Source organism: Lissotriton vulgaris, chromosome 1_1 (assembly GCF_964263255.1).
Source record: "Lissotriton vulgaris chromosome 1_1, aLisVul1.2, whole genome shotgun sequence".
Classification (NCBI taxonomy): Eukaryota; Metazoa; Chordata; class Amphibia; order Caudata; family Salamandridae; genus Lissotriton; species Lissotriton vulgaris.
This window is the reverse complement of record NC_141685.1, coordinates 328,663,856-328,675,889: the sequence shown is the minus strand read 5'-3', so window position 1 is coordinate 328,675,889 and position 12,034 is coordinate 328,663,856. Positions and strand designations below refer to the sequence as shown.

Sequence of the window (12,034 nt, the reverse complement as noted above, 5' to 3'; positions counted from 1 at the left end):
AAAACCTCGAGCAGGCGGACATCTGCTGTCTGGCTGGCGCTAGAAAAGAGAAGGCGAGTGAGACGGGCACTGATAAAAGAGGGACAAAAGATGAGCCAAATACACCAACGGGAATTTCTAGTTTTGTTCTATATAAAGGGCGCTGGAGGTTCCCCTAAAGACCATCCTGCCTGCTGAATGGATGGATGCGTTCTGTAACTAATACCTTCAACAAGGTGAAAGGAAAAGTAAAACGTGCCCCTGGCGTTTTCAGGAACTAAGGCGGAGAACGTTCAAGTTCATCATCCAATGAATCGTAACAGCGCTGGAAGTCCGCACTGGAAAGTCTTAAAAAGGCTGACAAATACACAGAACACTAATTAAATATAATGAAATGAGAACAAACTCCAAGTTGTCGTCCTCCTGCTGGGCTCTCACCTCCCTATACCACGCAAACACCAAACTGCCCATCCCCCTGCTCAAGCCGCCGGCCTCTCCTTGGAACAAGCATGGCGCGTGCTGCAGTCCGCCGCCGGCCTGCGACCAGGAAGTCAGGCAGGCCGGGCGGGACAACCGGAAACAGGAAGTAGGAGGGCGGGAGCCTACCACGCCTCCCACGGAAGAGCCGCGATTGTTTTGAGCACCGGAGCAGGCAGGAGCCTACCCTGCGCCCCGGTGCCGAAGAAGGAAGAGTCCTGCTGCCGGTGAGAGCCGAGGAAGCCCGCGATTGTTTTGAGCACCGGAGCAGGCAGGAGCCTACCCTGCGCCCCGGTGCCGAAGAAGGAAGGAAGAGTCCTGCTGCCGGTGAGAGCCGAGGAAGCCGGTGAGTTGGGCTTCGCCTTGTTGGGGGGGGGGCGTGTGAGTGTGCGCGCGCGCGTGCGGCGACGGGCTGTGCATGTGTGTGAGCGTGCGTGTGTGTGTGTGTCTGTGTCTTGGAGTCTGTGTGTATGCGTGTGTGTGTGTGTGTGACTGTGGGGGGTTGCCTGTCTGGGTGCCTGCGTGTAAGTGTAAATGCGTGTGCATGCATGCGGCAGCGGTGAGAGGCGAGAGGCGGCCGCGAGCTGCTACCAAGGAACCTGAGGTACGGAGCTCACCCACTAACCGCGTACTGCAAGAGGCATCGCAGAAAATCCCTGGGGCTCTGAGGATCACGGTATCAGCAGTGGCAGCAGAGATAGTAGCGGGAGGCAGAGGGCAAGCACGAGATCATCACTGGTGCCGGAAGCCGAGACCGGAAGTCGCCGGTCAGACCTGGGTGTCCCTACAATCCTGCCTGCGCTGGTGAGCGGACTCGCGGCGTGAGGGCTGTGCACCCGGGGGCGCCCTGCCCCGCCGAGAGATTGCGGAGACAGGATCCCGGCTGATGGCGAAATAGCGGTGAGGATGGCCCTGGCTGGGGTAGCGGAGTGATCGCCTGGTGTGTGGGTTAGGGTGGTCGAACATTGCGGAGGATCACCCCCCCTGTTTTGAGTGTCGATGGCCGGATGTGCGAGCAGGCGCTGGGGCGCATGTGCTGCGACTCCCGTCGACACAGCACCTTCCCGGACCGGACCTTCCCCTGAGGCAGGAACCCTGAGACGGGCGGCTCGAGCTGAGGCAGGCTTGGTCTAGGAGCTGCCCCGACGCCCTGAAGACTGCCACCGCCATTCATGCACACACCGGGACAGCCTCTGTTGCTTTGCTGCCTGGGCTGCGCCGGGAGTTGAAGGTGTGGCGCCGCCGCCCGGGGAGTTGCTGGCGTGATCCCTGAGGCAGGCAGGCATGCGTTAAAGACACATGATATTCTATTTATTTCGTGTTGAAAAGTGACCCTGTATTTAAAATGTGCTCTGTGCTGTTTGATTGCACGCAGTCGGAAGGCTGTATTTAAAATGTGCTCTTTGCTGTTTGATTGCTTCGTGTCAAGTGAATGTGTGCCTTGTGCCCCATATTTCGTGTTCAGAACAAACACACTCTAGTCTGAGACGAGAAACAAAACGGTCTAACACGGGAAACGAAAGTGAAACAACGATCACACCAAGAAAGAAACATTGTCGGTTAAGGCAAGCTCACACAAAGAAAAAGAAACATTGTAAAAGAAACTGAAGGCTGAAGGCAGAAAGCTCGTGCACGCAGCTCAATCCAGCCAAGGATAAGCTCGTGACAGTTTCTTGTCCCTCATTCCCCCGTGTCAGCTAGCTATAAGTCTCCAGCCTGGACGCATCCTTCGGATGCTATTTCCAGGCGAGACCTAAAAAGGGGGATCGTATGAACCCAGCCAATTAAAGACCAATGATCCAACTAGACACCATGCGGAAGGTTTTCACAAGACAAATACCTAATGAAGTTTGTGACTGGGTGAATCACAGAGAGAATCTGACCCATACCAGGCAGGGTTTAGAGCCAAAGTCAGCACTATAAACCAAGTCCTACGGCTTCTACTAATCATCTGGAAATACACAAAACTGAGAAATAACCACCTATATGTAGCCTTGGTCGATCTTAGGGCCACCTTCAACCTGGTCCCCATGGAGTTGTTATGGGCCTCACTTAAGAGGCTGGGGGTCCCTGATGCACTGCTCAATACGTTGATAAGACTCCATCAGAACAACAATGAGCAAGTTCGCTGTGGTCCACAGGGGCAACTGACTGACCATATCCCGATCAGCAGAGGGGTGAGACAGGGGTGGGGACTCTACACTCTTCTACCTCTTAGTAAACAATGTTATAGGGGCTCTACTTAGCGGCAACATAGATACCCCAAGCTAGGAGAGGGCCTGCATCTCTGCTCTGCTATTCACAGATGACACCCTGCTAATCTCCCAGCCCCCTATAGGCCTGCAGCATCAACTGATAAACTTCAAAGATATTTGTGTATCTAAGGGACAGGAGGTTAATGTTTCAATAAACAAAATTCATGATTTTTAAGACTCCCAAGCCGTTTAGGGGTGCCGTATCATTGGACAATTGGAAGCTGGAGCATGTTTTTCGAATTGAATATCTAGGCATTATGTTGGATACTAGAGTGTTGTGGTCCACACACATTAAAAAGAGGAGGTCGGGGCTTCAGCACCTAGCTTCGGCCATTCTCAAAAGATACTAGGCATCTTTTACAAAAGCCATTCTCCCTGCACGCAAGTGTATAAGTTAAAAATCCAACCTGCAGCACTTTATGGCTCTTAAAATGGGAACATGCAAACTCCGAGCTACTGTCCCTGTGCGAGAATAAGTTTGTTAGTTCCCTCTTGCACCTCCTCAAGAGTACACCTCTTATTCCAATTTGTTCTGACACTGCAATCAAAAAGCTGGGCGAACAGCCCGGCTAACACCTCTTTTATACTGGGGAGGCTTTGGACAGCAGAGACATTGTAGTCATATAGAAATGCTGTGAACACTTTCCCGTGGTGTAGGCACATCCAACAATGGTTGCAAATCTAGGTCTTGGTAGCTTCTGGACAGCACAGGAAGACAACCCCATCCTCTAAAAAGTACTTGAAAAGTACTTGCTAGGACTATATAAATCAATAATCTTCAGAACCCTTCTTTAGGGAGATTATCAGAAGAGTTTTTTAGCTCAAGATTTGGTCCACACAATGGGACTTTTTTGAACATACAGCAACTACAGCTGGAAAAAACTCTGTACCTGAAGTTTTGTTGTGGTACCCTAGAAATAGTGCCCTTTACATCTCTATTGCTTGCAAGAAGGCCAACCGAATCTACTAATGTACGCCGATGTGCAATGAACATCAGCCATGTGTTGTTCTTTTGTCATGCCTATGCAAACCCAAGAGCCAAGTGGACCTGACATTATGCACCTGGCATGGCGTCAGATGCTACCAGAAAACCTTGAGGGTTTTGAAGGGCAACTGATACTGTTTTCTCCTTGGGTAAATATATACGGGCAGTAGTGCTTTTGAGAAAGCAAAGAGATCTAAAGTTCTAATCCTAAGGAAGAAAGGAAGGAAGGAGGGAAAAATGGTAATTTCTAGTCTGGTTGTGCTCTACTGATCTTTTGTTCAAACTTTAGTTTTATTTTCTTAAATGCTGTTAACGATCCAACCCTATCTTATTGTGCTTACATTTTAGCTCGCCAAATTTTGACTCCAATGCTGCTACTTATCCTTAAATTGTTAGAGCTTGAAGGGCCAGATGTATGACGGCAAATACCGGAAGGTAACGGCCGATTTCGGCCGTTACCGACCGGTATTTGCTGTTTGACATGTAGGGGGCCTTATAGTTACAGAATCGGTATATTTACCGATTCGGTAAATTTACAGATTCTGTAAAATACCGAATCGGTAAATTTACCGATCGGTAAATTCAGATGTAGGTGGCACTTTAAACAGTGCCACAGACCCTTACTGATTCGTTATTTACCACCAAATACTTTTTGGTGGTAAATAACGAATACCTGTGTACATGCACATCTGCGCATGTACACCTGTGCCATGTGGCACACAGACATGCCCTAATGGCATGTCTGTGTGTAACATGGCACACAAGCCTGAATCAGGGGTGCAACAGGGTGTCAAAGTGACACCCTGTCCCCCTTGCAAAATCGGTAATTTTACCGAATCGGTATTTACCGATTCGGTAATTGACATTGATTCCTATGGGCCTCAAGGCCCATAGGAATCAATGGCAATTACTGAATCGGTAAATACCGATTCGGTAATTACCGAATCATACAGATTCGGTACAAATTACCGATTTTTTACCTACATCTGATTTACCGAATCTAGAATACCGAATCGGTAAAATTCGGTATTCTAGAGTCGGTAAATCAGATTTACCTACATCGGGCCCGTAGTGCTGTATCATGCCTGCTAGTAGTCAGCCTAAATATATATTGCATCATGGTGTCGGGACGTGGCCTGCTAAGATGGCCGGGTAGACGATTCTACCGGGTTGTCCCTTGTCACTGCTTATCTATGCGGAAGCAGTGGAGCCTCTGGCAGTGGTTTTGAGAGAACAGATGGGCGGATGGAGAATATCCCTTGAGGACCCCAACCATGTGGTTTCCCTATAAGCCGATGATACACTGGTATACATACGTCAACCAGCTCCAGCAGTCCCGGTTCTTGTCACAGTGCTGCAGAGTTTGGGCCAGTATCCGGACCCTGTATAACCCCGGAAAAATCCAAGCTGATTTCAGTGGGGAAGTTGGTGGAAGGGTCAAAGGGCAATTTACCAGTAGTGGGCCTCTTGTGGGCGACTGAAGGGACAAAATACTTGGGGATTCACCTTATGTATACGGCCCCTTACTACTTTGAGTGCAACTTAGGAAAAGTGGTGGAGGGTAAACGTAGCTCCATACGATTTTAGACGGACTTACCTCTGTCCATCATCGGTTGAATAGCAATCATAGAAATAATTATTTGACCCCGATACATTTACACCCTACATCATTCCCTGTATAAGATCCCCAGGCACTATTTCCTAACCCTGGACGGCCTACTGGTAGAGCTCCTCGGGGGAACCAAGCGTAAACAGATTTGTTTGGCAACACTTCAAAGAAAATGGGGAGATGGCGATTTGGAGGTGCCTTGCATAGAGCTTTATTACATGGCCTCCCAGCTTCAACATGCAGTCCACTGGCCGGATGAGCATGGTAATTGGGAAAGCGACTTTTGGTGGGAACTCATGGCGATTGCTCTTTGCTGGAACTCTTAATGCTTTGCCCCAGGAATCCCCAAGACCTATCTATATATCGTACAACACGTGGTCGTGGTATGGGAGACCTCAGTCAGGAGGGAGGTGTGGCATGCTCACTATGCCCCGGACATGCCACTGTGGGTGGTGAAGGCCTTCAGGTGCATAGGAGAATCTATGTCGATTCGGAGGTGGAAAGAAGGTGGTACCTCTAGATGGGAGAACTCTACAACAATGAACAATTTTAAACACTGGAGGCAGCCGAGACCACCTATGATATGGGAACTTGGCAATTCCTGCTATATAAAAAGATATCCAAGGTTCCCAGATAACTATGGTAATCCTTTTCCGAGGAGCCCCCTAGTACTACTGTATTAACAGTAATGCTATATATGGCACAGGGATGGCGTTTGGTATCCCACATATACACGGAGCTTCGTGATGACCTCCCCTGGGAGACTCTCCCGGTACAGGCTCGGTGGGAGGAAGCGGTACGGGAAACCCTCTCAGAGCAAGACTGGTTGAGAATTCATGAAGGTTCTGGGAGGTGAGTTCTAATGCATGATTTAAGCTAATACAATACAATATCGTGCCTCACGTTTATCTTACCCCGCCGACATTATGCAAAATCTACCTGGCCACTCAAGTGCATGGTCCCAATGTGGAGAGACAGAGGCGATCTTTTTACACATGGTGTGGACATGCCCGACAGTAGCACAATATTGGGAGAATATACTGGCTTGTTTGCAAAAAGCTACAGGATGGACAATACCCAGGGAAGATATGATCCGTGCTGCTGGGACTGTTACCCACTCCCAAAGCTAAGAAACTGAGTAGACGGTTTGTCCTTTTGGAGTTAGTATTAGCGAAGAGACGTACTGCAATAGGCCCTTTACCAAAGGAATTGATATGTGGCTGTGAGACATGTGTGAATGGCCATCAAGGAATTGATCCATATAAAGCAAGTCCGGAGGGATGAAAAGCTCAAGGATGACTCTCGAGTATGGGCAGCTATGCTAGTGAACCTGAGGGACTCTCAGACCCCGATGCACTGGATGATTGATATGGCGGAAGACGGCTGGCGGGTGGATGCTAATGCAAGGGTAGCTGGATGGCAATAACCTGAGACAATTGAAAACCCCATAAGACGCGTATACTAAGAAAATGGTAATCATGACATGGAGAGGGAGTTAATGCTGTTTATTTGCATAGAAATAACAGAACTGTAAGGGGAGAACCCGCAAAATATTTGGCATGGATGTAAATGTAATATACCTGTGGATATGGGGGCAAGAGTGGGGTCGGGGAACATGGTTCCACCAGACAAGGCTTCTGCGTCTACAACTTGCTCTTTTGAATCATAATGTCAATAAAGTGTTTTTTAATTTTTTTTTAAAGAAAATGTTGCATCATGGTTTGCACTAGCCCTGTGCTATATATGCTATGATCCACAAAATTGTGAAATCTCAGGCTCTTACAACTTACCGTTTACATTCAATGAATCGTACTGTACCTTTATGTTATCTTTTTGAATGTTTTAAGGTTTTCTATTAACTTCCTATTTTGTATTCTGTACTGCATGTTTTATGAGATGAAACTTCCGAAATGAACATTTCTGATTGACTGACTGTTGCAGCAAGTGAAGTAATGATGGAGCGAGCTAAAAAGCAAACTTTTGTATACCCCTCGTGAAGTTACTCTCTCATAACAGTAACATTAACTAATCGTGTGGTTTGAAAAAAACTAACCAACATAGAATAGAATGCACACACAAAATACACGTGGGATACTAAATTGCTTGTGTTGCAACCATAATCAACTAACTGAGTGATAATGTGATGTCTGAAAATAACGCAAAGGCTATAATTTAACCAAAAAGTGGCATAAATGTGCTTAATGTTTGTCTATTTTTGGCAAAAACATGAAGACAGGTGAGCAAACTACGCATAAATGTGGCTTTATTTGCTAGGTAATCACTAACAGGGATACCTTAGTAAGGGGGAGGTAAACAGAAGGGCTATAATTCAATAATTACCGTTCAATTTTGTTTGTTTCTATAATAGTTCCCGTTGTGGCCTGTGAGGCCTAGTCCAAGATGGATGATTTCCATGACTCCGAGATTAATGTGAAGCACGCATGCGCTTGCTGAGTGGAGCTGCAGACGCGTATGAGCTGACTGTGCTGAATGGAACAGGTCAAGGACGATGTGCTCTGAAACCCTGACTGACTGCCAATAAAATGGACATCCGTATTGTAAACCCTGGGACAAAAGCTTAAAATTACAATTTAAAGGACACAATGGAACGGTAACCTTAAAGACAATGGTCAAATTAATTTAGCTGACTCTGCGGAAGTCAACTAATAAGATGATGAGGTTATGCTCATCCACCCCTTGAACCAACCAATCAGAATCGTCGGAGACCCCAAATGTTACTGAATTTACATAGTTTAGCCAGGAAAAAGGGTATAAAAGAATAGGTCCGGAGTTTAGGAAAAAGCTCCCTTTTCGATTTCTATCTGCGTATCCTGACATGCTGCCGGGATGCTGAATTTCCTTGGAGCGTAAGAACTTAGGGGCATATTACCAACAAGTAGCGATATTTATCGCTAAATAGGCTTAGCGGCGATTTTTTTATCGCTGACTATCACTGGATATGTTAGTGGTGAAAACATGCTATTAGCAACGTTTTTCTCCATTGTGCTAAAATATCCAGCGATAGCGGCGAAATGCGTGAATATCGCTGAGAATACAGCGATAATCATGCATTAGCGACAAAATGCTCTTAGCCATGTTATCCACCTCCCATTGGATAACATGGCTAAGAACTGGTCCGAGCAGGCGTTAGTTTTTGGCGATAGCGGGAATATTTCCATCGCTACTCCTGGCTTGCTAATAGGCGATAGCGACGTTAGCAACTGCTTTCAGTCGCTAACAGGTTGGGTACGCCCACTTTGCATGTCATTAGCGATAAATCAATGTCGCTGACATGCAATGCAGGGCCCAAACCGCTCGCTATCACCTAAAAGCGGTCGCTAACATCAGTTAGCGACAGCTTGCTAATAGAGCGATAGAATTATCGCCGCTTAGCGGCTGAAAACGGCCGCTAAACCGGTGATAATTGCCTATCGCCCCCCTTGGTTATATGCTCCTTAAACATTTCAACTTTAAGCTTTGTTCGAATGAGTACGGAGTCTTTAGATGAGGGCTAATAGCTTGAGGGAATAGATTGATAGAATTTGGGAACTATTTTGTCTTTTGCTAATACTTATGTCTTGTAAATGTCAAATACTGCATTCATTTTCTTTGAACTTATAATTGAAATGAAATATATATGTGCGAGTTAAAATTCTTTTCTTTCCTTATACTAATTGCAATAAATTAATTTAAAGTGAATAAAACTGATTATGCTAGGAGAATCTTCTTTAAATAAAAATTAGATAAATGAAGAATTAAGCTGGTCTTGTTCATCCTTAGCCCAATTCTTTACTAGCAGATCTGTCGCCAACAATGGTGGTGTGTTTTACCCCTTTGATGCTCATGATGGAACGGTTCCGTCATGACCACACCCATTATCATTGGTCCTCAGCACAGGAGGGGAATATCTCAAGCAGTGATGGGGTTAAATAAATGTCCTTGTTTTTATAAAACCATGGTAAATGAAATAAAACTGCAGATGTATATAATATAAATAGTTAGTTTGACTTAAACACTCCACTATAACACAGCAGCAGCTCTCCTTTGATTCATACCGATCCATGTAGTAGGGAGAAAGTGTGTATGAATGATCCACATTGTTATGGACCCCACTGATGAATGGTATTGGAGTTCTAGAAATTATTTCCGGAGTAGCTCTGCATCAGTAGCACCTGTGCCCAGGACCCGAGGGGACCACTGATACCTGATAACTGCCGTAGTTTACTATTAAAAGGGGCCATTTTCCTTGCTTGCACCAGGGCCCATGGCATCCTTGCTACATTACTGATCATAGGCTTAGGGTCAAAATATAGTTGTAACACAGTGGGACAGTATTGAACTGCAAGCAGCAACAATAGTTGCATTTCACCAAGGTAAATGCGTGATGAGTAAGAAATACATTCAGATTGGGAAAAAAAAGTATGAGTACCTGTGTGCTCGTGAGCTATCCGACAGGCCCGGCGGTAGAGGTATCCATGGGGACTGAGGTAGTAAAGGATATCATTATGGTATGGCGACCAGCGGATTCTGTGGTCACTCAGGTAGGACAGGCTATAAACAGCTTGGACGTAAGGATTCTTGCTGCAGGTACATAAGTTGATGTGTAAGAACAGAGGCTCCTTCAGATTAGATGTGAACAAGTACTACTGCGGCATTTATGTTATAACATTAAAAAAGATTTGAAAGACATATTTGCACAGGTTTAATAATGGTCTGAGTTCCTTCACTTTTATTTGCTATGTAGACAATAATTGCATACCCTGACTTTCTACATGTGATATGCCTTTTGATGCACCACTATGAAATGCTACCTATAGAGAAAAAGCAGGAAGGAAATATAATGCAAAACACATGCATGTACCATGATATTTATATCACAAAGACATCTTGAATTGAAGAGTGCTGAATGTGATATAAAAACACACACTGGAAACCCAAAACAGGTACGTATACACAACAAAGTCAGCTGTCAGCAACTCGACAAGTTAAACTTTAATATTTATGTATCTAGAAGTGGGTGAAATTCTACTTCATTGTTTGCAATAAGTTTAAAATACACAATTTTGCACATTTTGAAACTGCAATTGTCTTAAATTGTTCAGTCAAATACGAAGGTATGGAATTATGGCGAAAATCTTCCAATCTGGTTGAAAAAGTCTCATATTAATAGACTAATTACTGTTATTGGGCCAGAGAACTGTAAGAAAAAACTGAAAAGGACGTTTCACTTATTTCCTGGAAAATATCATCAGTAAAACTCAGGGGCATATTACCAACAAAGTGGCGAGGAGAGGTGTTAGCCGCCTTGGCTTAACGCCTCTCTTCGCCATTTCGGAAACGGATATGGTGCAGCCTAGCGTTTCCCCCTGCGATGGCGATACGTTTTACAACTTAACGCCAGTGCAGGCAGGGAAGGTTTGTTTATGTACAGTAAGCTGTTTCTTCCTGCACATAAACAAAGCTCAAATGCCATTTTGTAATTTACATGTGTGCTGCTTCATGCAGCACACATGTAAGTTACGAATTGGCATTTTAAAAAGAGGTTTGTTTATATACAGGAAGGCACACCTTCCTGTACATAAACAAACCTTAGCATTTTGCTTTTTCCATGTGTGATACACAAGGCAGCACACATGGAAAAAGCAAAAACGAGGAGAAATGAAGCATTTCTCCTGGTTTCGCCGCCTTAAGAACAGGTCTTTCCAGTTCTTAAATTTGGCGCTGCCACCTATTATCGCCTCTCTTGATAATAGGTGGCAGCGTCGAAGTGAATGGGTGTTGCGGTGGAACGCCCACTGCAACACCCACTTTAAGCCACGTTAATTGACTTAACTCTGCCTTGATAATAGGGCGGTGCAAATATCACTGCATTATTGGCAGAAAAGTGCCGATGACGCAGCGATAAGGGGCTTCATAATATGCCCCCCAGTTTGGTTGTTCTTCCACAAAACAGATTTTTAGACTTTTTAATAATTTTATTTTCTTTCCGTACTTTCACGAACAATCTTTAACCTCATGGGTGCTGGTGACGAGCTCAGCTCCTCATGAGGCGCAGCAGAGCTGCACTCATGACGAGCTCAGCTCGTCACGGCCGTTGGAACATTCACACTCGGGGGTAATTTCCTCGCTGTGCTGAACGTTCTAAAAACGGGTGTGGCCGTGACGAGCTGAGCTCGTCATGAGTGCAGCTCCGCTGCGCCTCATGACGAGCTGAGCTCGTCACCAGCACAGCCGAGCCACACGCCCCCCCCCCACCCCCCCTCGCACAGTGTGGGGAAAACATCCCGCAGCGAAGGGGCTATGTCAATTTTGCCATTCTTCACAAAGGTTGTTACAGCTACTTTTTGATTTCATATTATTTGTCTTTGGTAAGTACCTCTGCGGATGGAAATATTGAAGCGATTTTTAGATGCGTTCCAAAACAACATTTTTGTACATCTAACCTGCCAATAAGTACCTGTTCATTGCTTTACTAGAAACTAGAAACTAGAAACACTTGCCCGACCCATCTTCAATGAGCAGCATTGGATAATCAGAGATGATGATAAAAACGGATCTGTTGTTGTTAAATAGGTTCTAAAAAAGATCTCTTTAGTGTTTATGTGCAAAGTAAATACCTACCAGCCTATGAAACGTAAATAGTTCAAGTGAGAAGTCAGAGGCTCACTGGGGTGGACAAGAGAGTGAAGGATACATTCCTAAACTTCCAAGACAACTGGACCCAGTTAT

At 45.5% G+C, this 12,034-nt stretch overlaps 1 protein-coding gene across 1 annotated transcript in view; it reads right to left on the bottom strand.

The window, feature by feature from the left end:
- The window catches only part of LOC147747128 (cytochrome P450 4B1-like), a 226,740-nt gene that overhangs the window by 69,911 nt on the left and 144,795 nt on the right, over positions 1–12,034 (bottom strand). The window contains exon 6 of the mRNA XM_086952389.1: positions 9,735–9,886. Within this exon, the coding sequence (XP_086808515.1) occupies positions 9,735–9,886 (152 nt within the window). The remainder of the gene's footprint in view (positions 1–9,734; positions 9,887–12,034) is intronic.